General features: G+C 42.9%; 1 protein-coding gene across 1 annotated transcript; it reads left to right on the top strand.

The window, feature by feature from the left end:
• The first annotated feature begins 1361 nt into the window (after positions 1-1361).
• Positions 1362-27548, top strand: LOC120528500 (tripartite motif-containing protein 16-like protein). The gene is made up of 6 exons (XM_039752677.1): positions 1362-1998; positions 5383-5478; positions 11371-11604; positions 14350-14509; positions 18224-18295; positions 26708-27548. The coding sequence occupies exons 1-6, from the start codon at positions 1384-1386 to the stop codon at positions 27247-27249; spliced, it is 1719 nt and encodes a 572-aa protein (XP_039608611.1). The 5' UTR covers positions 1362-1383; the 3' UTR covers positions 27250-27548.
• Positions 27549-27889: the final 341 nt, after the last annotated feature.

Genomic DNA, 27889 nt, shown 5'->3' with positions numbered 1-27889 from the left:
GAAAAGGACCCGTCTGAAACGGGCGAGTGTACCTGCTGCGGGTGCTCACTGATGGTAGACGTACCTTCTGATGATCTCACAAAGATGATCCAAAGCTCATTCACTCCATGTTCCTTTCCATTGGCTACAAGTCACCATGCTGAATTGATATCAATATCGTACTTAGTAATGATATGCCACTGTAGCATAGCATTCTCTACGCCCACTTAACCCTGGCATAGCGCACAAGACAGGAGCAAACATCTCGTAATGGTGGGCTGGCACCCTTACCTAGCTGGCACGTCCGGAGAATGGAAGGAGCGGGAGAGGAGAAGCATCTTCCCCAGAACTTGAGATGGCAGCTGCCCTGGTGGGTGTCGGGAGACGCAAACAGAGCTGGGAAGCTCAACCCTGTGGGGGCGCCTGGACATTTTCTAAGCCCTGGACTGCAGCACTTCGGCCACACCGGGAAGTGCTACAAGAAGGTCATCAACGAGCACCTGGAGCACATCCGGGTACAACAGAAAAGGGGCCGCCTCACTCCATTCGAGGAGCCGGAGTCGGGAGGCAGAGGACAGAGCTTGTGGGAGAGGAGTGGAGGCGGCAGGAGAAGAGAAAGAGAAGGACTGAGCATTATTGTGGTGATTTGTGTACTGTGTGTTTGGACATTGTGAGTCTGTGTCTGTGGCTGTGGCACTGGCTGGCGTTCTTCCACACCCTGAACAGAGCACCAGTCCATGACAGGGTGAACACGCCACACTCACCACGGGGCCACATTTAGCCTCGCCAATCCACTTGCCCTGCATGTCTTTGGAGCTCCTGGAGGAAACCCAGGCAGGCGCGGACTGTTTGACAAGTGTCGTGTCATCGGGTATTGTCATTTCATCCACATTGTCATTAAATTGCATGTTTGACCACAATGGACCTTATCTTGCTCTGTTGCTTATTAATATCCACACAAATTCATTTTTCTAAACCTGCTCATGATATGATATCACTAAATGATGGCTACAGGCAGTTTTGTGAAGTACGTTATGCATTTGATTGTTAAGATGTTTTTCAAAGTTTATGGGAGGACTTTGCCCCCTTTAAGGGTTTGCCACACCACTTTTGGACCCCTACTTTTCTCAGATGTTGCGTTTTATTCCCTTTATATTCCATTTGTAAACGTCTGCCAAATGAGAACTTCACTATGCATGGAGGTGAATTAAACATAACAGCCCCCCTGTCATAACGTCACTACCAGCGTCACGTCTCACCTTAGCTGTTCGTCTCTCAGCTGTCACTTTAAATCCCCTCCTCCTTCTCCTCCTCCTCCTCCTCACTCTGTGCAGATAAACTTTCACTTTCACAAGTCACTTCCTTGTTTGCCTGCCTGCCTGCCTGCCACTCCTCAGACTGACGATGGCTGAAGCCCCGCTGTTTGTTTCACAGGACGAGTTCACCTGCTCGGTTTGTCTGGACACCCTGACTGACCCCGTGTCACTGCATTGTGGGCACAGTTTCTGTCTGAACTGCCTCACAAACTTCTGGGATCAGAGTCAAGTGTGCAGATGTCCTCATTGCAGACACATCTTCATCCTGAGGCCTGAACTGCACATAAACACCGTGCTGAATGAAATCGTCAAGAGATTCAAGAACATGGGTGTCAAGCCTTCTCCTTCTCCTCCTCCTCCATCTCCTCGTCCGGCTCCTCCATCTCAGAATTATGCCGGCCCTGGAGACGTGGAGTGTGACGTCTGTACTGGGAAGAAGTTCAGAGCCGTGAAGTCCTGTCTCACCTGCATGGCCTCCTTCTGTCCGACTCATCTTCAGCCTCACTATGAAGGAGCGGCCTGGAAGGCACACAAGCTGGTTGATCCTGATAGAAATCTACAGGAGAAACTCTGTGGGAAACATCGGAATTGTCTGGAACTATTTTGTAAAACTGATGAGATGTGTATCTGCGTGTTGTGTGTGGCGACTGGACATAGAAATCATGAAACAGTAGAGCTGGAGACGGAAAGAGAAGAAAAAGAGGTGAGTGGAGTTTGATGTTTGATAGACTTGAACTAAATAACAGGAGTCAAGGGATTAGTGAGTGCAGTGTGACAAACAAATCTAACCTTCCATCCATCCATTTTATAAACCTGCTTGATCACGTATTTGTAGAAAGGATTAGAAGACTGGGGGTAAGGCAGGAAACTGGCCAGGATGAGATATTCGATTTCATCCATGAGATGGGAGAGTTTCTGTGTGCTCTGGTCACGTCTGAGTCACTTAAAGAGACACATTACAGCCACATGTCCACCATCATGAATTCAAAGGCCCGAGATCTAGAGAGCTCCAGAGCATGTAATCCCAAAAATGTCCACTAGAGGGGGAACCCATCAAACCAGCTAGTAACTGTAATAAAAACAAAAAAAAAATATTAGCTGAACGCCGGGAGGAAAATAAAGTGTTTGTGTTTTTTAATTGTTTGAGAAAAATATCATTAAAAAATACACAACTTAATAAAAATAAAAATAAATTAACAAGCAATGAAGACTCACTAATGTGCTTGTATTGTTTACTGAAGTCAGTCATTATCTAATCTGCTATATCCTAACACAGAGTCATGGGGGTCAGCTGGAGCCAATCCCAGACAACACAGGATTCAAGGCAGGAACAAACCCCAGGCAGGGCACACACTAGGGACAATTTAGTGCCACCAATGCACCTAACCTGCATGTCTTTGGACTGTGGAAGGAAACCCACGCAGACACGGGGAGAACATGCAGACTCCACGCAGGGAGGACCCGGGAAGCGAACCCTTAAAGGTCTCCTAACTGTGAGGCAGCAGCGCTACCCACTGTGCCACCGTGCCTTTCTATATGCAATGTTTCTAGTTTTCCTGTCTTTAGCCAATATATGAAGGTTCTTAGGACTTCCTACCCTTGAACAGGCCACATAAAGAGAAGCCGGCCGTGTCCAAACAATTGTCAAAGATTGTCCAGACGTTCTGAGCGTCAAGTGGATGATAACAGACATACGAGAACGAATCCCAATCTGTCTCTTCCAATTGAAATTCTTTTACAATCAATTAAAGGTTAAATATTTTACCAATATAAATAAGTATTATAAGTTAAATATCATAGCTATATTTGGTCTATACTTTACCTTTGATTTTGATAACTTAATTAAATTAGTAATTAAAAAAAAATTTCTATTTCTTTTTTACGAAAAAATTGTAACACCAACACCTTAGCTACGATGTGGCAAAACACAGAGAGCCGCTGAATCCACCAAATAAATATAGGATGTGTGCTTAGTGCGTGGGTGTGTGTGTCCTGCGGTGGGTTGGCACCCTGCCCGGGATTGGTTCCTGCCTTGTGCCCTGTGTTGGCTGGGATTGGCTCCAGCAGACCCCCGTGACCCTGTGTTTGGATTCAGTGGTTTGGAAAATGGATGGATGGATGGATGTTTATGGTAGATAAAAATAAAATTGCTTACTTATATCTGGGCGGCACGGTGGCACAGTGGGTAGCGCTGCTGCCTCACAGTTAGGAGACCTTTAAGGGTTCTCTTCCCAGGTCCTCCCTGTGTGGAGTTTGCATGTTCTCCTCGTGTCTGCGTGGGTTTCCTCCACAGATCCTAAATTGTCCCGTGTGTGTGTGTGTGTGTGCCCGCCCTGCCCAGGATTGGTTCCTGCCTTGTGCCCTGTGTTGGCTGGGATTGGCTCCAGCAGACCCCCGTGACCCAGTAGTTAGGATATAGCAGGCTGGATGATGGATGGATGGATGGATCTTATATATAATATAACAGATAGCCTATTTTAATCAAAATATAATCGCGCAATACGTTCAAAATAGTGTAAAAATGATGGGTTAAGGTTTTTTGACAGATTCATTTTTGTTTTTTTGGTTTAATACAATAGCCTCCCGTTTAAGTCCACATATTTTTCCCTAAAATTCTGGGTTCCAGATTAATTAGTTAAACATGTCATGAATTGTCATTTGGCGAAGGTTTTGAAGTTTCTTGCGTTTGGCTTTGAGGGAGATAATAATTCAAACGATTTCTTAAGATCATCAAATGTATCATCAGCTTCAATTTGAACTTCAGAGCAGAGCAGCTGATCCTCGATGTCGAGAACCTGCTTGTAAAGGGATTCGAACCCCTGAAATACAACTCCACTTTCTAAACCGGCATTCAGGTCTTGAGGATCAACGTCGTCATCGTCATAAGTGCGTACAAACTTCGCAGGTTCAAGTTGCGTACTTAAGCGGGAGACTACTGTAATAAGTTTTTATATGCAGAATTTTTGACAACGTAAAAAAGTCAATTAAATTCATATTATTATTAGGTTGATTTAATTCTATTACCATTACAACATTGTTACAATAAGAATAATGCAAGATGAAAATATAGTTAGCAAAAGCAAACATTAAACGACAAACAAATAACACTGCGGACTTTTCATGATAAAACTGTCGGTTGCTTTTACGGAGCACACCAGAAACATTCAGAGCGTCAACTGGATGACAACAGACATGCAGGACCGCAAGATTGTTACAGTCTGCTTTATATATAAGAGGTGTACTGTATATATATATATATATATATATCTATTATAATAAAGAAAATCTTGGGACGAGACGAGAGTTTTTGAAGAGACTTTTTGGAAGGAAGCCCCGTGAGACGGAGACTTTCAGCACGAGATTCTTTCAAGTGACGCCCTACTTACTTAATTTCAAACAAGACCACCGTCATCAGGTGCATTCTGGCACTTAACCTGGACAGACACCAGTCCATTAAAGGGCTTACTTATGAACACACACACACATTCACACACACTTATGAAGATCCGGTTTAGAATCCCCCATTCATCTAAATATGGCAGCGAGAAACGATGAAGTCAAACGAATTAATGAGAAAATTATCAATCGGTTACACAGCATGTTGATTAAATGCGTATCGATAGACTCTGCTGAAGCAGTTGGTGGTGATGGTGCAGAAGATGAAAACATCAAGTTTCAAAATCACGAAGAATATCTACAACCGCTAACACCGTCTGGTCTTTGGAGATCCTAAAATGGGTTCTCCTGGGGGCTCAGTGGAGTTTTGTTTTGCTTGTAAACTTGCGATGTCTTCTGACCTTCAAGAGCTTGTAGACCAGTGCACCTCCAAACACACAGCACTCTTCAAAACCCAAATCCCATTTATAATCTAACAGTTGAACGAATACATTTTATGAATCTTTCTATTTCTTCACATTTGTTGCTGCAAAACTTTGTTTGTCACCTACTGTGTCAATAAGAAGACAACTGTAACAGAAACAATAAGTTGTTTTATGAAATGTAAAAGAAAATGTGTAGCAAAAATCAAATCACAATGTGAAAGTGAATCCTCACACGAGCATGCGGGCCCACTTTTGTTTTAAAACAGAAACAGCTGGGGGTGACACGGAATGAAATCAGGAGGAGACTTCAGGAGAAGGAGAAGACACTGGAGGAGACGAAGAAGGCGATGAAGAAGATGCAGGTGAGGGAAATTAACATGACACTTTTAATCAAAGAGAGGAGAAATAAATTAAAACTAAAAGAGCTTCACTGCTCATGGAATTTGACCCAACGAGTGGAGTCCATTCAGTCCACCAGTTTCATTTGTGTAGCTAATAGCTAAGCTGTCCCAATGTCTCATTCAGATCCTTCTTAAAGGTTGTTAAGGTCTCTGCTTCAGCTCCATATCTTGTTTGTTTCTTTGTGTAAAGAAGATCTTCTCATCTTCAGTTCCAAATACCCTTAATTTCCACTGACGTCCTTGAATATGTGATTCACCATGTAGTTGAAAGAATTCTGGTGGGCCTGCTTTATCAATGGCTTTGATGGTTTTGAAGATCTGGATTAGGTGCCCATACAGTCCCCTCTGCTCAGACTAAACCGGCTTAACTCTCTGAGTGTGTCACAGAAGGACATGTCCCTAAAGTCCTGGGGCCTCATGTATAAACGGTGAGTATGCACACAAATGTTGCATAAGCCAATTTCCACGCTCCCATCATGATGTATAAAAACTAAACTTGGCGTAAAGCCACACATTTCTACACCAACTCACCCTTCTGTGTACGCATGTTTTCTGCTTGGTTTTCAAACTGGTGGCACCCAGCGTCAAAGCAGTGCTACTGTTCTTGTGTGGTTACCCCTTCTTTTTCAGATCCATGCCCCTGACGCTGCTTTATCAGATACACTGAAATTAACCGCATATTGTTTATTAGTTTGAGGCATCTGATTGTAATTAACCTGTAACAATATAATGGTCCACAGAATGGCCAAACTATTCCAAATACCATAGCTGCTTTAGTGTTGTTCCTCTCACTACACCACTCGGAGTGTTTATATCTCTGTATCTGAGCGTGAATCACAGCCCTACAGGAGCTGATCGGAAAGGGAATTATCAGGATACAGCATCAAGCACACGCTGCTCAGCCATGCGCACAGTCTATTTGAACTTCTCTCATATGACAAACACTTCAGAGCCTTCCCTGTATGGACCTCGCGGTTCAGAAACAGTTTCATCCCAAGAACTCTAAACGCACAACAACAACAACATTTAATGTCTATAGCACATTGTCATACAAATACTGTTACTCTACGCGCACTCAATCAGTCCATCAAGCTCTCCTTGTAGAACTGTTTGGACTTATAAGTACAACCACCTCACTGGCAGCTTGTGATACAGTTATAATATTGCACAACCTGAGGCTCTTTATAAACCATTTGCACTATATGCTCATGTATATTGTACTTATGCTTTCATAGTGTATATTTTTCAGTGTTTTATGCATTATTTTTATTATTATTATTTTATAGCAAAAAAAGTTTATGGAGGATTTGCATATTGAATCTCAGTTTACCAGAAGAGAGCGCATATTTACAGATGATGGCTTCTAAGTCAGTTTAAATTTCCAAGCACAATCTTCTTGGAGTTCTTGATATCATTTTTAAAATGAAAAGCATTAAAGTATGCATATTACATTATACAGATAAATGTGTAACTTCATTTAAATAATGCACACTGTTAACTCTTTGAGGGCCGATGCTAAGATTTGTTTGGGTGTCACAAGGATGGACAGGATTAGAAATGAGGACATTAGAGGGTCAGCTCAAGTTGAACGGTTGGGAGACAAAGTCAGAGAGGTGAGATTGTGTTGGTTTGGACATGTGCAGAGGAGAGATGCTGGGTATACTGGGAGAAGGGTGATAAGGATAGAGCAGCCAGGGAAGAGGACAAGAGGAAGGCCTAAGAGAAGATTTATGGATGTGCTGAGAGAGGACATGAAGGTGATGGGTGTGACAGAATAAGATGATGAGGACAGGAAGATATAGAAGAAGATGATCTGCTGTGGCAACCCCTAACAGGAGCAGCTAAAAGAAGAAGAAGAAGCTAACTCTTTGAGGGCTGAATATTTTTTCCAAAAAAAAAAGGCACGCAAAGCAGTGGTTTCCTACATAAATCTACGTAAAATGTCTCTTGCTGTGTGGTGTGGCTGCTGTCAGCGTCTGTATGGCGTCTCAGGCAGCAACAGTTGTATGGGGTTGGCTTGATGGCCAGCAGAAATGCATGCGCGTTGATTGCCTGGCTGTCTTTGCACAGAACGTGGGCAGTGGTGACAGTTACAGTGTGACACAATCTAGTTTGTACCTCTTGTCATTGTAAGTGGCGGTCCTTCCAGACGAACGTTGCTGCACGAACGTGTCCAGCACCACGATCAGCTTGGGACAGATCAGCTGATGCTGGTACAACAACAACAACAACAACAACATTTATTTCTATAGCACATTTTCATACAAATAATGTAGCTCAAAGTGCTTTACATATTAAAGAATAGAAAAATGAAAGACACAATTATAAAACAAAATAAATCAACATTAACATCGAATAAGAGTAAGGTTCAATGGCCAGGGGGGACAGAAAAAACAAAAAACTCCAGACGGCTGGAGAAAAAAATAAAATCTGTAGGGATTCCAGACCATGAGACCGCCCAGTCCCCTCTGGGCATTCTACCTAACATAAATGAAACAGTCCTCTTTGGATTTAGGGTTCTCACTGAAGGGCTTGATGATGAAGATGGTCACGTAGAGTTCTGGCTTTTAATCCATCCATCATTGTTTGAGCATCATGAAGCTTTGAGTAGGTGGAGGTGGTGCAGGCCACCACCACAAAGAAACCAAAAAAAGAAACAGAAAAGAGAGTAGGGGTCAGTACCGATTTTAGAGCCAACATGAATAGTTATCTTGAGGAGATTGAACATATAGAATATCAGGATTAAGTTAAAGTGAAGTTATAAAAAGGCCATGTTAAAGTAATGTGTTTTCAGCAGTGTTTTAAAGTGCTCTACTGTATCAGCCTGGTGAATTCCTATTGGCAGGCTATTCAAGATTTTAGGTGCATAACAGCAGAAGGCCGCCTGCCCGCCTCACCACTTCTTTTAAGTTTAGCTTTTGGAATTCTAAGGAGACACTCATTTGAGGATCTGAGGTTACGATTTGGAATATAAGGTGTCAGACATTCCGATATATAAGATGAAGCGAGATTATTTAAGGCTTTATAAACCATAAGCTGAATTTTAAAGTCAATTCTGAATGACACAGGTAACCAGTGTAGTGACGCTAAGACTGGTGTGATGTGTTCTGATTTTCTTTTCCTAGTTAGGATTCTAGCAGCTCCATTCTGCACTCGTTGCAAGTGATTTATGTCTTTTTTGGGTAGTCCTGAGAGGAGTGCGTTACAGTAATCTAGTCGACTGAAAACAAACGCGTGAACTAATTTCTCAGCATCTTTCAGTGATATAAGAGGTCTAACTTTACTTATGTTTCTTAAGTGAAAAAATGCTGTCCTAATGATCTGATTAATATGTGATTTAAAATTCAGATTACAGTCAACAATCACCCCTAAGCTTTTTACCTCCGTCTTGACTTTTAATCCTAATGTATCCAGTTTATTTCTAATAGCCTCATTGTATCTATTATTGCTGATCACTAAGATTTCAGTTTTCTCTTTATTTAACTTGAGAAAGTTACTATTCATCCATTCTGAGATACAAGTCAGACATTGTGTTAGTGAATCAATAGAATCAGGGTCATCAGGTGCTATTGATAAGTACAGCTGTGTGTCATCAGCATAGCTGTGGTAGCTCACGTTGTGCCCTGAGATAATCTGACCTAACGGAAGCATGTAGATTGAGAATAACAGCGGACCAGGCTAGAGCCTTGTGGAACACCATATTGGATATCATGTGTCTTCGAGTTGTAATTACCACAACTCACACAGAATTTTCTCCCTGCCAGGTAGGATTCAAACCAATTTAAGACCCTGCCAGAGAGGCCCACCCATTGACTAAGGCGATTTCTACGAATATTGTGATCAATGGTGTCAAATGCAGCACTCAGATCTAAGAGGATGAGAACAGATAAATGGCCTCTGTCTGCATTCACTCGCAAGTCATTGACTACTTTAACGAGTGCAGTTTCTGTGCTGTGATTTGTTCTAAAACCCGACTGAAATTTATCAAGAAAGAAGTGGTACCTCACTTTTGTTTTCGCTGTCCATCTCCAAATCACTTGCATCAAAATCAGAGTTTGATTCAGTGATAAAATGCAAAACATTGTCCACTTAGTATTTTGCTTTATGCATTCACTTTGTTCTCTCGTCAGATGTCGATGCCATTTTAGAGGTTGTTTGCTCTTTGCTACTCATACACATGCAAGGAATCAAGGTCAATTCAACGAAGCTATCTTTTCTTCTCGCAAAGACAGTTGAACTAAAATGCACTGAAAGTTTACAGCTGATTACCATCCTCTACCCCTGAATTTCGACCAAAGTCAACATCTGCCCTGAAAGAGTTAATAATTAAACATGTGAGGACACGGTGGACAGCAGTAGCGATGAGCTGGCACCCCATAATAATTAAACACGTGAGGACACGGTGGACAGCAGTAGCGATGAGCTGACTCCCTGTTCAGGGATCGTTCCTGCCTCGCGCTCTATGCTGACTGGACCTGGAGCGACACTGGAAGGATAGATGGATAGAATAATTAAACACGTACTACAAAGATATTTCAATGTTCCATAAAAGTTTAGAAGAATTGGCGTTCTAAGCGCTTACATATGGTCTAAATTTATTAAAGAGCTTATTGTGAGGCGATTGGTTATGTGTAGAAAGATAAGGAAGGACAGGAATTGGGTGTTGGTACGTTTGAAAGAGACAGTACTGCTGCAATAAATGACTTCACTGAGCTGGGAACAACCTCTGGCTCATCGCTACCACTGCACCACCGTTCCCCGATGTGATTTAATCCATTTTATCATTAAAAAAATATCAAATATACATTTTAGTATTCAATGTGTTCAGCAAGCTGTAATATGATGAATGTAATGTATTCTGTGTCCTATTGACTTTTGAGATGATCAGCTTATTCTCCTAATACCGAGCCCCTGACTTTCACTATTTGCTTCTTTCTGGGGACTGCTTTGGAGGCTCCTCATTCTTGCCTACTATCTCAAAGTTTTAAGAGTCACCATCCAGTTCTGCAAGGTCCTCACTATCTCTGGACACCTCTGCCTCTGTAGACGATGACCCTACACTTCTTACCTAAGACCTATGTTTGACTGAGACCCACTTACCACTTCTGGTCTGGTGTTTCCTCCCATGCCACTTTGGGCTGCACACTTTCTCTTCAAATGACACCAAGTTATCAGTAATATCAAGAAGATCATAAATTAAATGCAAACACATCAACCTTGGAAATAAAGAGTAACAGCTCTGTGCTTTAAAAGCAGAAAAAGATGAGGGACAATAAATAAACAAAGAGCTCATGAACAAACCTCTAGGTACTCATATGTCCCTCTCATAGGGTTGACATTGTGACAGACATTAGGAAAACCAGAACACAACGATTACACACAAACCTCTGAACTTTATGGACTCTTTTATTTTTGCACAATCAACTTCCAACACACAGATCTTTCTTCACAGTACCAGTGCTTCCTCTTCTTCCTCCATTCTCCTCCTTCACTCCAGGCAAGCATTGTCCTGCTCTAATCCCAAGTCAGTCTCACCCAGCTGTGGAGGAAAAGCTGTTGTTAAAGCCAGTTGTGGCGTTTGAGGGTCAGGCAGACTTCACAGACGTCATAGGAGTTGTTCACAGTAGATCTCTGATGATGCCCAAATGTAAGAGAGATGCTGCCATCCAGCAGACTGGGGGATATCTGACATGGTAGACAGCCTGCTATGCCCTTTCATTATTTTACCCTTCAGTCTGAGGAAAGTACCAGTCTGGCCAAAATAAGACCTCATCTGAACTGTCTTCCTTCTACATTTTGTGTCTTGAGGTGATTCTTCTTAGGTGAGTCAATTCACTGTCTTTATCCTATCAGATCTCTTTGGGAAGACAAGTAGATGAAAATGACAAGAGCTTCGCTGATTTCATTCGCTGCATTGAGGAAGCCCACAAGAAACTGAAAGAGAAGATCAGAGAACAAGAGAAGAGAGAAACAGAGAAAGCTGAAGGAGTCATGGAGCAACTGGAGAAAGAGATCAAAGAGCTGAAAAGAAGAGACGCTGAGCTGAAGGGGCTTTCAGGGACCAAGGACCACGTCCACTTCCTGCAGGTGAGAGCGACACTTTGCGGGGAACCTGAGAACATTTAGGGGGAAATTTAAAAGATGTGAGGAGTTTTTACAGCATGACATGAACGAACGCCTTTCTCCCAACAGATATAATTTTGTCATATTTGCCTAATATTTGAAAGACTGCAGATTTCTGCTTTCATGTTCAACAGGAGTAGCTTGTTCCATGAGTCCACAGATTTATGAAATTTATGTCTGACCAATTCCAATTTAGGTGACATCTAATATAGGAAAAGGTGGACTGTCCTCTTTGAGTGGAAGGTGAGTCATTGCCTCGAGTTGAGAACTTTGAACTATCTTGGGGTCTTGTTCACAAGTGAGAGGAAAAGGGATGCAGTGAGATCGACAGATGGATTGAGGTGGTGAGTGCAGTTATGTTGTCACTATGACAGTTCTAAGTGGTGAAGAAGCCAGAAGTCGATCTACGAGCTTTGGGTAATGACCAAATGAATGAGATTGTGGGTATAAGCGGCCAAAACTGGCTTTTTTCACAGGGTGGCTGGGCTCTTCCTTAGCGGTAGTGAGGAGCAAAACCATCTGGAGTAGAGTCACTGACCCTCAGCGTTGAGTGGAGCCAGTTCAGGTGGTTCAGGCATCTAACATGGATGCTTCCAGGATGATTCTCTGTGTAGGTTTTATGGGAATGAAATCTGGGAGGAGACCCAGGGGTAGACCCAGGGCTCATTGGGTGGGTTATATCTTCCAGGTGTCCTGGGAATGCCTTGGGATCCCACAAAATGAGTTAGCAAGTGTAGCTGGGGAAAGGGAGGTGTGGGCATCACTGTTAAGTCTGTTTCCTCCGCAACCCTGTCTCATAGAAGTGGTGGAAAATAAAAGAATGAATGAATGAACATGTAATATAAGGTGACACCACCCCACTTCACATCTTCATACACTTCTGTCATTCGATTTGATCGACTTTATTAAAGCTCCCTGAGCACGGGGAAGGCACCATTTCAATAACATGTGTTTTTATTATTATGACTTATTAATAGTTTACTCCCTCATGTCTCTGTCCTTAAACTGATGAGATTCAAATCCTTCAGCATTTCCTCGTTTCTCAAACTTTAAAGTCCACACTCATTTCTCTGTAAGGGAGGTGAAAGCTGCACACAAGATCCCTGATGTGGACTCACAGTTGTGCACACATGTCTACATTTCTACTCCACATATTATGGCCGCTATACAAGGATCAACCAGAGCATTAACACCCCAACAGGTTCTGTAAATAATGAGAATTATCTTGTTATGATGCCACCTGTCAGAGGGTGGGACATATTAGGTAGCAAGTGAACAGTCAGTTCATGAAGGTAATGTCTTGACAATGGCCGAATTGTGAAGGACAGACGACTGGATCAGAGCATCTCCAAAACAGCAGATCTTGAGGGGCGTTCTTAGTATGAAGTGGTCAGTACCTACCAAAAGAGGTCCAAGGATGGACAACTAGTATATCAGTGACCGGGTTATGGACATCTAAGTCTCACTGATGCGAGCGAAGGCTAGCCTGTCTGGTTCAATCTCACAGAAGATCTACTGTAGCAGAAATTGCTCAAAAAACCTAATGCTGGCCATGAGAGAATTTGTCAGAACACACAATAAATCGCAGCTTGTTGTATACCCACAGACTGGTCAGCGTGCCCATTCTGACCCCTGTCTACCACCGAAACTGCCTACAGTGAGACTATGGCCTGACAAGTCACTTTTTTATCATACAGATAGTCGAGTGCATGTGTATCGTTTACTTGATAAAAAACATGGCAATGGGATGCACTATGAGAAGAAGGCAAGCTGGCAGAGGCAGTGTGATGCTCTGGGCAATGTTATGCTGGGCTCCTGGCATTCAGGTGGATTTATTTTGACACATACCACCTACCTAAACATTGTTACAGACCACGTGGCAACGGTATTCCTTGATGGCAGTGGCCTCTTTCACCAGGATAATGCACCAGGCCACACTCCAAAAATTGTTCAGGAATGGTTTGAGGAACATGACAAAGAGTTCAAGGTGTTGCCGTGGTCTCCACATTTCTCAGATCTCAGTTCTAATAAGCATCTGTGAGATGTGCCGGATAAAGAGGTCCACCTTGCCACTTTCGGGACTTAAAGATCTACTGGTAACATCTTGGCATAGATACCACAGGGCATCTTTAGAGATCATATGGTGTCTATGCCTCGATGGGTTTGAAGAGGGGACCCTCCACAATATTAAGCAAGTGGTTTTAATGTTGTGGCTGACTGGTGTACACCTTAGCATTTCATTAGCGTTCTCCACTCTGTCTACTTGAGGATGATGATGAGTGCACCAAGGCACACGAGGTCCACTTTCTAGATGCAGAATTTCCTTTTCCATAATTATTTTCAATGGCTTTCTTCCTTTGTGTGTGTGTAAGTCCTTATGTTGAGTTCAGTTCACTTCACCTCTCAGCCCAATGCCTCGTTTTCTTTGCTAAGTTCATTCTACACCCACCTGCCGACTGCACCCTCAGTCCCCTTATCTACAGAATGATGACTCGCCTGTCACAGAGTCCTGTGTGGACAGCTTACTGAAAGTCGAGGTTGACGATATCTTAGGCTCCACCATACTGAAACACTATCCCATGAGTAACCAATGAGTTAATGGAAGGTGAGCTCCACATCTAAACCCAAATTATTGCTCAACCACACAGATCCCTAACTGAGAAGAGCGTCTTCTTATTTCTTCTCATCCCCTCTTCTCTCCTGATGCAGACTTTCTCATCTCTCTGTGTCCTACCTGAAGATGGGGACTCGCTCAGCTACACGGCCACCGCTGATTTCTCTTCTGAGTACCTGCAAAAGGAACTGTCCAGTCTGAAGAAGAGTCTGGAGAAGATCAGCCAGTGGAACATCACAACATTTACTCCATCAGGTAGAGTTGTGTCTGCTGTTAAAGTCCATTAGAAGGACCAGAGGGACAATAAGAGGAAACTGGGAGTGAGGCTGGATGTATGGACATTTACCTATCAGCCTTAACTGTTAAGGATTTTATATAATATATATAGCGCCTTTCACAAGAACAAGCTGAGTGCTTTAAGGGACATATTACCCTCCTTATTTCTTTTTAGTACACTCTCTCAAAAACTCTTTTTTTATTTGCTATTGTGATTAATTGCATTTGCTTCTCCTTTTTGATAAAATAATAACAAGCCAAGATTTGTTTTAAACTGGCCAAACTGGGATTGTTAATTTGAGACCAGTGAAGACATAACTGTCAGATTGACGTCAGTGCTTTTTGAATATCGTGAGTCCTGAATGAGCTTCTAGAAACCTCTACACCCACAGTTCTCTCAGGTTACCTTCAGTAGGGCCTGGTGAGTGCGTGGTGTCCATTTTAGGATCTTCTCCTCCTGCCTTCCCCTGGGGAACTCCAACCTCACTGCTGTCTCTGACAACCTCCACCGACTCACACACACACCACACAAACGTCCTCCCATCCCAGTGTCGGCGTCTTCCATTATCACAAAGTCTTCTGCTCCTGGTGCGTCCATTGCACTTCGTCAGATGACTTCTATGTTCTTCAGCTGGACTCGTGTGTTTTGTTTGAGTTGTTGGCTGCTTTGACAAATCAGTCCCGCTGATAGTGAAGAGCGTTTTATAGACCAAAAAGCATTTTAGTTGATATACTTTGCCTAAAACGATTAGGGTTAGATTAAGGTTAGAACGTTGGTCTGGTTTGGTTTGTTGAGGTCAAATGGCTGGCTGCTCCTGATTTGACGCCAGGCCCTCCTATCACCCCCATAATCAGTGATGGGACAAATACGTTAGGACATTGTGACTTTTAAAGAAGACTGGTCTCCAACTTAATTGAAGACGGTCTTTTCTTGTCCAACAAAACTGAGTAACACATTTCCATCCAAGCCCAGCTCTTCTGACTTATGACCTCTGATGGTAGATGGACACGATTTGGTTGCTCCTCAGTGTCATCAATCTCTTCCCACCATGCCCTGCTAGAATGCCTCAAATGAAACAACTTCCATCCATCCATTATCCAAACCACTATATCCTAACTACAGGTTCACAGGGGTCTGCTGGAGCCAACACAGGGCGGCACAAGGCAGGAAACAAACCCCGGGCAGGGCACCAACCCACCGCAGGGCACACACACCCACACTCCCACACGGGAGAATTTAAGATCGCCAATGCTCCTAACCTGCATGTCTTTGGACTGTGGGAGGAAACCCACGCAGACACGGGGAGAACATGCAAACTCCAAGAAGGGAGGAACACCAGACGTGTCTCCTTACGGTGAGGCGCTACCCACTGTGCCACTGTGCCACCCCTGAAACAACTTGAAACTAGAAAATAGTTTTTACTCCTCACTCCTGACACTTCTGATTGTTAACATTTCTAAACTCTAATGACCACCAAAACCTGCCAACCTTTCATATGCAGGACGAGGTGTTGTCCTACTCGCCATCGCAGCTCCGAGGTGTGACGCTGGCAGCCGTACTGCATTGACTGATAATAAGAGAACAATTAGCGCGGCCTGGAGTGCGTCATGAATGGTCCTCAGTGTTGTTAAAACGCAGAAGGGGACAGCAAGCTTGAAATGTCTTTCTGTTTGTCTCCAGCTGTGGTGTCCTGTGTCTCAGGTGTCCGCAAGTCAGGATGGAACTCAAGAAGATCACCTTGGAGTTAGCGGCTTTACTGTTTGTTCTTACGTCTAATACAATGACATTGCTGCAGTAATCGCTGTTATTCTCGATCGCTTAGGGAATTTGTGCCCCTATAGGGGCAGCGCTGGCACTTCAACACATTTCAGCGTCTTTCTGCTTCATCACGCAAACGTCATACTGACCTCACCGACCTCACGGCCCACCTTTCTGCAGATCTAAGATGTGTATTTACTCGTTGAGAGGTTGCGCTTTACATTGCAGTGACCACTTAGGGGCACACAACGTGAACAACGCTCAGTGAGGTCTGGAGGGAGGCCAAGGATCAGCGGAAATGAGGTGGGGGGCTACAGCGGGTGGGCCTGCACGTCACTTAAAGCATGTGGACTCCTCAGCGCACAGAAAAGGACGCGCTCTGACATTCTTTGGGTTTTTTATATTTTTGATCCACGGTTGCTGGAATGCAAAATTCACTTTTTGAATTCAGTGCCAAGAAAAATATTAAAGTCACATGAAATAATCGAAACAATATTTTCAAAGTTAATCATCACGCCTGAGGGTAGAAAACAGCATGAGCTGGCGTGTCGATTGGCAGAATAGCAGGGAACGAGTGAGTAAGTGAGGGAAAGAGAAAGAGTGAGAGAGAGAAAGTGATAGAGAGAAGGGAAGAGTGAGAGAATGAGAGAGAAAGAAAGAGACAGAAAACGAGAGAGAGGGAAAGAGAGGGAGCAAGTGAGTGAGAGAGAGTGAGAGAGTGAGAGAGAGAGAGAAAGAGAGTGAGAGAGAGCAAGAAAGAGAGAGAGTAAGAGAGAATGAGAGAGAAAGAGAATGAGATAGAGAGAGAGGGGAAAAGATAGAGAGAGAGACAGAGAGTGAGAGCGCATGCCAGCGTGAGGTAAAGGTGGGTGTCTCAGCAGTTGGCAGCAGAAGATCAAAACTCCTAACCCATCCAGAGGCTCCTGATTTTCTTTCTTTTTCTCTTCTTCTTATTTCTTTTTTCTTTTTTCTTTTTTTTCCACTGTTGCAGTTTGCTCTTTTTGTTTCTCCTCTTGTGTTTGTTCTTGTTTCAGATTTAAAGGCTCATTTTTGTCTCGCCTGCACTTGTGTTTATTTGTGAAGGACACTTTTAGGAAGTCCTTAGACTCGGTGAAACGTCACCATCACAAACTGTCTTTAAAGTTCTTAAAGTCCCTCAGCACCTCCATTTATATGACAGAGGGGACCAGTTAGGGGGCTGAGGTCTCGTGGCCTGTAGGAGCAAAAAAAAGAAGAGCCGAGGAAAAGCAAAACCGAATAAGGCCGGCGCTGAGCGTGTTTGATCAACGCGAGTGATTTCGTGTGCGTCGCTGTGTCCAGCCTGGCTGTCTCTTCAATTCCGTTCACCCCATTTGTGCTCAGATGTAATGTTACACGGACAGTCGCAGTGTTTCCTTTGAAGGAAAAGAGAAACCAAATCAAGAGAACTTCATGACTTACAGACACGATGTCGACATAAGCAGCAGACACAGCATGAATGTGCACACAGCATCCAGAATTTTGAGCCCACAATCCAAACATTACACCAAATACGTATTTTAATATTCAAGATTCACGTCCACATTTGATGTCCCTTATACTCCATTTGTGGAGTGGTGGCTCTGAGGCTGAGGACCTGCGATGGTATCTGAGAGGTTGCTGGTTCAAGTCCCATTACTGCCAGAAGGGACCCTTGGACAAGAGCCTTAACTTGAAAATCGATCTCTGTGCTGTTCAATGGCTGACCCTGCAAAATGAACCCCAAAGGTCACGTGAAAAAACAGGCATTAATAAAAAATATCAATTCAGATTCAACCTTCTGTTTGTATGTGCAGTCTAGAAAGTGCAGGCTGCTTATGTGTGCTTATCACTTCTTTAGGCCATCTTGTGTTTTCGCCCTCAATTTATAATTAGACCATCTGAACGGTTTCTGTTGTTCTCTTTTCTCTTTTTAGGTTCAGATTGTGAAGCTCCAACTTTCAGCCTACGACCTCCTGAACTTAAAGGCAGAGAGGAGTTTTTACAATGTGAGTTTGTGCTTTTTATTGTGTAGATCATCAGAATAGAAATCATTTCTCCTTGAATGTCCCAGGACAGGCTTAGGACATGAAAGAAGCCAGAAGCCATTAAGAAGGCTAACAGACTGTCAGGTTATATAGCGCCTTGATGTGTGGAGTACAAGTCACAGGAGGTTCTGCTCAACCTTTATAACGCACTGGTGAGGCCTCATCTGGAGTACGGGGGGCAGTTTGGGTCTCCATAAAGATATAGCAGCACTAGAGAAGGTCCAGAGAAGAGCGACTAGGCTGATTCCAGGGCTACAGGGGTTGAATTATGAGGAAAGATTAAAAGAGCTGAGCCTTTACAGTTTAAGCAAAAGAAGATTAAGAGGTGACATGATTGAAGTGTTTAAAATTATGAAGGGAATTAGTCCAGTGGATCGAGACTTGTATTTTAAAATGAGTTCATCAAGAACACGGGGACACAGTTGGAAACTTGTTAAGGGTAAATTTCACACAAACATTAGGAAGTTTTTCTTTACACAAAGAACGATAGACACTTGGAATAAGCGACCAGGTAGTGTGGTGGACAGTAAGACGTTAGGGACTTTCAAAACTCGACTTGATGTTTTCTTGGAGGAAACAAGTGGATAGGACTGGCGAGCTTTGTTGGACTGAATGGCCTCTTCTCGTCCAGAGTGTTCTGATGTTCTAATGAAGGTGTAATCAGCAGAAAGAGAAGTGTGAGTGCTGTGCCCTTCATGAGCTTAAAATGGTGAGGGTCCTGTGACTGGTCCATCCTGGGAAGAGAGAGATTGCGAATATGGAAACACCAATGCAGTCTGTTGGGCTCTGAATCTCTTACAAAATGAAATCCTGCCAACTACGCCAGGTCCACCTGTGTAATGTGACATTTTTGCATTTATTTGTTTTTGTTATCACATGTAAAATCTAATTCTTAAACTTGCTTTACATTTAAAATTTTTACCAACCTTACTTTCAATATTTATGCAATGCCTTGTTCCTGGTCACATGACTGTGTGGTCACGTTAAGCATCTTGGCATATAAATATGGCGGTGATTGTTCATTCAGATTGTCCCTCAGTATATAAACTGTATTTAATGTTTCGCTGACCTCATTTTCATTTGTTTTCACAATGCGTTGTTCTGGGTCACATGGCCCGATCATGTGGTCACGCTTGTCACGTCAAGCATCTTTACACATAAATATGGCAGCGATTGTTCTTTGTGGATTAACTGTATTTCATTTTTACCGTCCTTATTTGTGTTGCTTATGCAGCAGTCTATCCTCTTCTGTTCTTTTTGTGCTCACAGAAGTCTTCAACCACTCGGCCTCCCAAGTCCTTTTGACATTTGGCCCATTTTTCTTTGTATTTTCTCTTTCTGTCTTCCAGTTTCACCTTAATGCATTAAATTAATAAAAACTAGGGGGCTTTGCCCCCTGCTTGATTTGCTCGCCAAAACCTCCCCTCCCCCCGACCGCTGAAGGCACCCTAAGGTGACGCGGTCGCTCCTCTGAAATCCCTTCTTAAATGGCGATACAATGGGAAACAAATACAGTTGTTCTTTACCTCCTCTTTGCTCGATCAGCTGCTGGCTTGCTGCTCCTGCTGTGCTACGTGTTCTGCATTTCGTGTGGCGCTTTGAACATTTAGAAGTCTCTACGACAACAGTCCTTTAGTCTCACTGCCTTGTCTCTTCTCCCCCAGACATCCTCAAACACTATGCGATCTCTGTTCACTGTTCCGTTATTTTCCGTTTCTTTGCACCAATGCCATCTTTACACTCATTTTTATTGAGATTTTCGAATTTTCCTACTACCATTATCTCTAACCATCTAACTATCTCTAATCTTGTCCTCACAGGTGGCGCAGTGGTAGTGCTGCTGCTTTGCAGTAAGGAGATTGTGGGTTTGCTTCCCGGTTCCTCCCTGTGTGGATAGCACTTTGAGTACTGAGAAAAGCGCTATATAAATGTAATGAATTAATTAATTATTATTATTAACCAGCTCTGCATGTGTATCACAGGAGGACATTCGAACATTAGAACACTCTAGACGAGAACAGGCCATTCAGCTCAACAAAGCTTGCCAGTCCTATCCACTTATTTCTTCTAAAATAACATCAAGTCGAGTTTTGAAAGTCCCTAACATCTTACTGTCTACCACACTATCTGGTCGCTTATTCCAAGTGTCTATAGTTCTTTGTGTAAAGAAAAACTTCCTAATGTTTGTATGAAATTTACCCTTAACAAGTTCCCAACTGTGTCCCCGTGTTCTTGATGAACTCATTTTAAAATACAAGTCTCGAATTCACTGTACTAATTCCCTTCATAATTTTAAACACATGTCACCTCTTAATCTTCTTTTGCTTAACATTAGAATTACCAGAGCCTACAAAAAGACTCGTAGATCCATCCCACCTTAAATCACTTCTCACCTCTCCGTCAGCGTATTTTGTCCTTTAAATGTGTTGATAAGCAGCAAACAGCAAGCAGCCTGCAATCACACCCCCCACTCCGCACAGTTTTCTCAGCTCAAGTCTGTTTACCTGCGTGTCAGTTGCTTAGAGTTGTATAAAGTGAGAAGTCAAGCACAATGACACCTTTTATAAATACTATATCGGTATTTGGAACACTTGCATTTCATGTGGGGTCCGTGTCTGTAACAGCATTGCACTGGCCTCATTATTCAAATTTGATTTGGGATTACTAAACTGCCTTAACTTTTTTTTTTCTTAAAATTAAATTTCTTCTTCTTTCAGCTGCTCCTTAACTTAAATGGTAACACTAAGATCTGCTCCAGATATTTTACACCTTCTGTCCCCTTAAGCTCCTGTCCTGTTCTCCCTCTCAGCTGCCTGCTATTTGTCTTTCTGAGGTTAACTTTACTTTTCTCTGTCTCTTCTCCTAACTTTGTGCTCCTCTTACTTATAAGGTCTTCACTCGCACTGTTTGTATTAATGAACCCTTACTCTGTCGCCCACTTAACTGTTCTACCTCTGGACCGCTAAGGACAGTTTAATCTAAAATAAACAACTAAATCAAACTTTACTACCTTAATACTTAGGTATTAGGTGCTCAGAGCTGAGAGTCACGTGTGCTTTGCAAACGCTAGAGTCTGTTGAGAGTGTTGGTTTGTTCTGTGGTGTGAGATTTACATTAAAAAAATACATTTTGCTCTTAAAAACTTGGGTTTTGGTTGCCTCTAAGGAACCGTGTGGGAATTTTTTAAAGCTTTTTTCCCTTTAGAAGGGTTTTTTGCTTTTTTCGCCGCACAAGAGCAAAAGTAGCTGGGTGTTTGGAAGTGCGCTTGGAAAAGTTATTTGTACTTGTTCTTTTTCTTGTTATCTGTATTTGAATTAGCATCGAGGCGGCAGGGTAGAAAGCAGCAGTAACTGATATCGGCATTTGTAAATAAATAACCGCGTCGTCGTAACAGCGATTCCTTAGTTTTAAGGAAAAGAAAAAAAGGCCGCGGCTGACTTCAAAGCAGTAAAAGGGTGGAAACTCAGTAGTGCGAGGTCAGCGGCCTGCGTTAAGACACCGTTCAGGCACAAGGAGCAGTAGGAGCAAATAAGGTAGTAAAGTTTTATTTATTTGTTTATTTTAGATTAAACAGTCCTTAGCGGTCCAGAGGCAGAACAGTTAAGTGGGCGACAGCGTATTGGTTCATTAATACGGGGGAATACAAACAGTGCGAGTGAAGAGCTTATAAGTAAGAAGAGCGCAAAGCTAGAAGAGACAGAGAAAAGTAAAGTTAACCTCATAGAAAGGCAGGCAGCTGAGAGGGAGAACAGTACAGGAGCTTAAGGGGGAAAAGGTGTAAAATATCTGTAGCAGATCTTAGTGTTACCATTTAAGTTAAGGAGCAGCTGAAAGAAGAAGAAATTTAATTTTAAGAAAAAAAAATATATAGTTAAGGCAGCTTAGTAATCCCAAATCAAATTTTAATAATGAGGCCAGTGCAATGCAAGTCCTGTTGGATGTTGGACTTTTAGATGATGGTTTGGAAGAGCCAGTTGTCTATGAGGGCTACATCTGCAAGAGATGCCAGCTGATCCAGCACCTCGAGCTCAGGGTCGCTGAACTGGAGGAGGAGTTGGCTGACCTGCGTTGTAATAGAGAATTGGCGGACTTGGCCCAGGTGTCCTTTAGAGATAGTGTGCACCCCTAAGGTGGCGGGAGGAGATTCCAGACCAGACAGGTAGGAATAGGTGGGTCACGGTCGCAAGGCGTAAGGTAAAGGGTGCACACTGTCCGGGGCATCAACCCCAGAATTAGAAGTGTCTAACCGTTATCATGTCCTGGCGGAGCTGGACGGTGACTCTGATAATTCTGAGGTGGTAGGCAGGGTTGAGGAGCCCCAACGGGCCACCTCAAAACCAGTTCCCAAAAAGAGAGAGGTAGTGATAGTTGGGGACTCAATCATTAGGGGGATTGAAGCGCAGGTGTGCTCCAGAGAGAGAGAGTCTCGTACGGTGTGTTGCCTTCCGGGAGCACAGGTGGGAGACCTCCTGGAAGGGTGGATAGGCTCTTGGCCAGAGCGGGGTGGATCCAGTTGTCATTGTCCACGTTGGAACAAATGACATACATAAGGGTAGTCTGTCAGTTCTGCGATCCAAATTCAAAGAGTTAGGTACCAAGCTGAGGAGCAGAACTGACAAGGTAGTCTTCTCCGAAGTTCTGCCTGTGCCACGCCAGTCCAGGTAAGATTGAGGAGATTAGAAGGCTTAACGCGTGGCTCAAATCTTGGTGCAGGGTAGAAGGGTATAGGTTTATGGGGCATTGGGACTCCTTTTGGAACAGATGGGACCTGTTCCGCGTGACGGGTTACATCTGAACCGGAGGGGCACCAATGTATTGGGGAGGCGTATGTGTAGGCTAGTCGAGGATTGTTTAAACTAGGGGATGGGGGCAGGGAGTTTAGGACAGGCCAGATTTAGATCTATACATGGAAGAACAAACAATGGTGTAGAAATAAAAATGCATAGTAATGTAAATTTTAAGCAAACACGTAAAGATAGAAGGATTAACACATTAAAAATAGCTTGCCTTAATGCTAGAAGTATCAAAAATAAGGTAAGTGAGTTGGAGTTGTATGTAGCAGAGCACAATTATGATATTATAGCAATAACGGAAACCTGGCTAAATAACAAAGATGGGGATGAGTGTAACATAGAGGGATACACATTTTTTAGGAAGGATAGACAGAACAGAAAAGGAGGTGGGGTTGCTGTTTATGCCAAACAGGAATTAAATGTAAGTCATCTTCAGTTGGATGATGAGCCCCATCTTAGTGAGGACATGTGGCTTCGCCTGGAAAATATTAGGGAAAAGGTCTCATTTTAGGAGTGTGTTATAGACCACCCAATTCAGACAGTAATTTCAACACACATCTTTTAGTAATATCAAAAGGCAAGTTTACAGGGGATATTATAGTCATGGGGACTTTAATTATCCAAATATTAACTGGGATAACCTTACAGATGGAGGAGCACAAGAGCAGGAGTTTTAGAAGTAATCGCGACTGTTTTTAACACAGCATGTTAAAGCACCAACAAGGGGTGAAGCCTATCTGGATTTAGTATTCTGTAATAATCAGGATAGAATTGAGGGTGTAGAGGTGATTGAACCACTAGGGTCAAGTGACCATAATGTAATACAATTCTCAGTATTTTGTAAGAGTACAGATGCAAAGACTAAAATTGTTAAGTTGAACTTTAGTAGGGCTAATTTTGAGCAGATGCGACAAAGTCTAAGTAGGATAGACTGGGATAAGCTTTTAAATGTGGAGACAGTCGAGGAGCAGTGGAACAGGTTTAAAATGTTTTACATGTAATGCAGGACAGATACATACCTAAATTTGGAAGTAATAGGAAACTAAAAAATCTCCACGATGGATTAATAAAGATTTAAAAAGAAGTTGCAAAGGAAAAACTGCTGTATAAGGCATATAAGACTAATGACTGCAAAGAGAACCGTAGCGTATGAGAACATGAGGGCAACCATTAAGAAGGATATCAGAGAGGCTAAAAGACAGTTGGAGAGGAATATAGCAGATAAGGCGAAAGAAGACCCCAAGAGATTCTTTCAGTATTTTAGTAGTAAAAGAACAGTTAAGGAGGAGGTCAAGTTCATCAGGAATAGTAAAGGGAATTAAAAGATACAGACAATGAAATAGCAGATGCCCTAAACTTACATTTTTCTGAGGTGTTTACAAGTGAGCAAGTGGATAACCTGCCAGAGGTAAACACAACTACTAAGGAGGTACTGAGGGATTTGGAAATTGTAGAGGGAGAAGTGCTGCTCAGATTAAATAAGATGAAATCAAACAAATCACCAGGCCCAGATAATATTTATCCTCGTGTTCTTAAGGAGGCTAGTGAGTACATATATAAACCCTTGACACATATTTTTAGGAAGTCACTGTGCACTGGAGAGATTCCAAAGGACTGGAAAATGGCAAATATCATCCCATTATATAAAAAGGGTGACAGGGCAGATCCAAGCAACTATAGGCCAGTAAGCTTAACAAGCATCACAGGAAAATTAATGGAAGGAATTATTAAGGATAAGATTGAGCAACACATGACAAGGACAGGAGTTATTCTGAACAGTCAGCATGGGTTCAGAAGGGGAGGTCGTGTTTTACTAACATGTTGGAATTCTATGAGGAGGCAACAAAAGGATACGATCAAAGTGGAGCTTATGATATTATTTATCTGGACTTTCAGAAAGCATTTGATAAGGTGCCACATGAGAGGTTGGGCATCAAGTTAAAAGAAGTGGGAATTCAGGGTGATGTTTTTAGATGGGTGCAGAATTGGCTCAGACACAGGAAGCAGAGGGTGATGGTGCGAGGAACCTCATCAGAACTGGCGATGTTAAGAGTGGTGTTCCACAGGGGTCAGTGCTAGGGCCGCTGCTATTTTTAATATATATAAATGATTTAGATAGGAATATAAGTAACAAGCTGGTTAAGTTTGCAGATGATACCAAGATAGGTGGATTAGCAGATAATTTGGAATCCGTTATATCATTACAGAAGGACTTGGATAGCATACAGGCTTGGGCAGATTTGTGGCAGATGAAATTTAATGTCAGTAAATGTAAAGTATTACACATAGGAAGTAAAAATATTAGGTTTGAATACACAATGGGCGGTCGAAAAATCGAGAGTACACCTTATGAGAAGGATTTAGGAGTCATAGTGGACTCCAAGCTATCAACTTCCAAACAGTGTTCAGAAGCCATTAAGAAGGCTAACAGAATGTTAGGTTATATAGCACGATCTGTGGAGTACAAGTCCAAGGAGGTTATGCTCAACCTTTATAATGCACTGGTGAGGCCTCATCTTGAGTACTGTGTGCAGTTTTGGTCTCCAGGCTACAAAAAGGACATAGCAGCACTAGAAAAGGTCCAGAGAAGAGCGACTAGGCTGATTCCAGGTCTACAGGGGTTGAATTATGAGGAAAGATTAAAAGAGCTGGGCCTTTACAGTTTAAGCAAAAGAAGATTAAGAGGTGACATGATTGAAGTGTTTAAAATTATGAAGGGAATTAGTACAGTGGATCGAGACTTGTATTTTAAAATGAGCTCATCAAGAACACGGGGACACAGTTGGAAACTTGTTAAGGGTAAATTTCGCACAAACATTAGGAAGTTTTTCTTTACACAAAGAACGATAGACACTTGGAATAAGTTACCAAGTAGTGTGGTAGACAGTAAGACGTTAGGGACTTTCAAAACTCGACTTGATGTTTTCTTGGAGGAAGCAAGTGAATAGGACTGGCGAGCTTTGTTGGGCTGAATGGCCTGTTCTCGTCTATATTGTTCTAATTGTTCTAATTATCTGCTCCTACAGCCCCTTGTGCCTGATCGGCATCTTAACGCTGGCCGCTGACCTGTGCACTGCTGAGCCTTCACCTTTTACTGCTTTGAAGTCAGCCGCGGCCTTTCTTCTTTTCTTCTAAACTGAGGAATCGCTGTTATGATGACAATTTTCTTCATGAGCACTAAACTGTCTTGTTTTCTGGCCAGTAAATCAACGAGCTGTCAGTCACAAGTATTACGACAATTCATCACAATCATTCCATTCTCTGAAAGTCTGTCCAGTCCATTACATCTGGGACCTCAATGGTGACCTTGTGGTATTTTTTGTATTTCCAGACTACTTACAAATATCCAACTTGTCTGTCTGTCACTTCATTGTTTGTCATTTTTGTGTTATTTGCTTTTAAATTTCCCCAGGATTCTGTCCAATCAGGTGAGCTCTTTAATAACAGAGTAACAGAACTCAAGTGGTGCACACTGGAGTCACGTCAGCACAGCTCCTGATTGGTTCTTGTTAATCGTCTGTGTTGTGCTCCGCCCCCCAGTCTCAGATTTCCTCACTCGTTTTCTTTTCTCTCCTTTCAGACTTCTGTCCACTCACACTGGACATGAACACGGCACACAAACTCCTCCATCTGTCTGAAAAGAACAAGAAGGTGACATGTATGAGGACAGAGGCCAGTTACCCTGATCATCCTGACAGATTTGACTACTGGACCCAAGTTCTGTGCAGAGAAGCTCTGACTGGGACTCGCTGCTACTGGGAGGTGGAGTGGAATGGATACTTGATGGGGATAGGAGTCACATATAAAGGACTGAGCAGGAAAGGAAGGGGCAAAAAGTGCAGCCTTGGAAACAACAACATGTCGTGGAGTTTGTGGTGGTCTGAACACCGATACATGGTATATCACAATGACAAAGAGACTGCAATCAGGGCCCCCTACAGCCCCAGAGTAGGTGTGTATCTAGACCGGCCTGCTGGCTCTCTGTCATTTTATAGCATCTCTCCCACAATGACCCTCCTGCACAGGTTCAACACCTCCTTCACTGAGCCCCTCTATCCAGGGTTTTGGCTTAGTTGTAATTCCACTGTATCAATCTGCCAACTGATGCCATCTGAATACTAACCAGTGACCCCCACCAGTCAGTGTAGGTCCTCTTTGAGTTTGTAGTTTCGTTTCAAATAAATTTCACATGATGGGTTGGGGTGGCATTAAGCTTCATAGAGCCTGCTGAGTTAAAAAGAAGAGATGAAAGTGAAAAAAGAGTTAGGGGTGAGGGTGATAGGGGAGAATTTTAGAGGGATAAAGGGTGACATGAATAACCCGGAGAGACAGAATGAGTCAAGTGGGTGCACCACTCGTGTGGCTGTGCTGTTGTACTGTAACATGACTTAAATAAGTAAACTGCGTTTGGCTCTTCCTGTCTGATTTTCTCTTCTTTCACTTCACACACCATGTTGGTTGTCCTGTGATCAGGAATCGTATTCCTGTCGTCTGATTCTTTAGGGACTTGGCCATCAGACAGATGAGCTCTTCGCTGCTCACCTAAACTCTTCTCTCTCTTCTGTTATTTCTTCAGTTTCTGCTGCCTGACCTCATAAAACTACTGGTTTGTCTGGTCATTCAGGTCCACATCACAGCTACACATTGGATGTTGGTCAAATATGAAATAGAAATGTTAATCAGCAGAGTGGGCAAGTGACACATTTTGGCCAGAATCTCATTCTAAAGTCGATGACCACACTGGGCACATTCTCAGTCACCA

Source organism: Polypterus senegalus, chromosome 4 (genome assembly GCF_016835505.1).
Source record: "Polypterus senegalus isolate Bchr_013 chromosome 4, ASM1683550v1, whole genome shotgun sequence".
NCBI lineage: Eukaryota > Metazoa > Chordata > Cladistia > Polypteriformes > Polypteridae > Polypterus > Polypterus senegalus.
The sequence above is the reverse complement of the archived record's forward strand: the minus strand, read 5'-3'. Positions and strand labels throughout refer to the sequence as shown.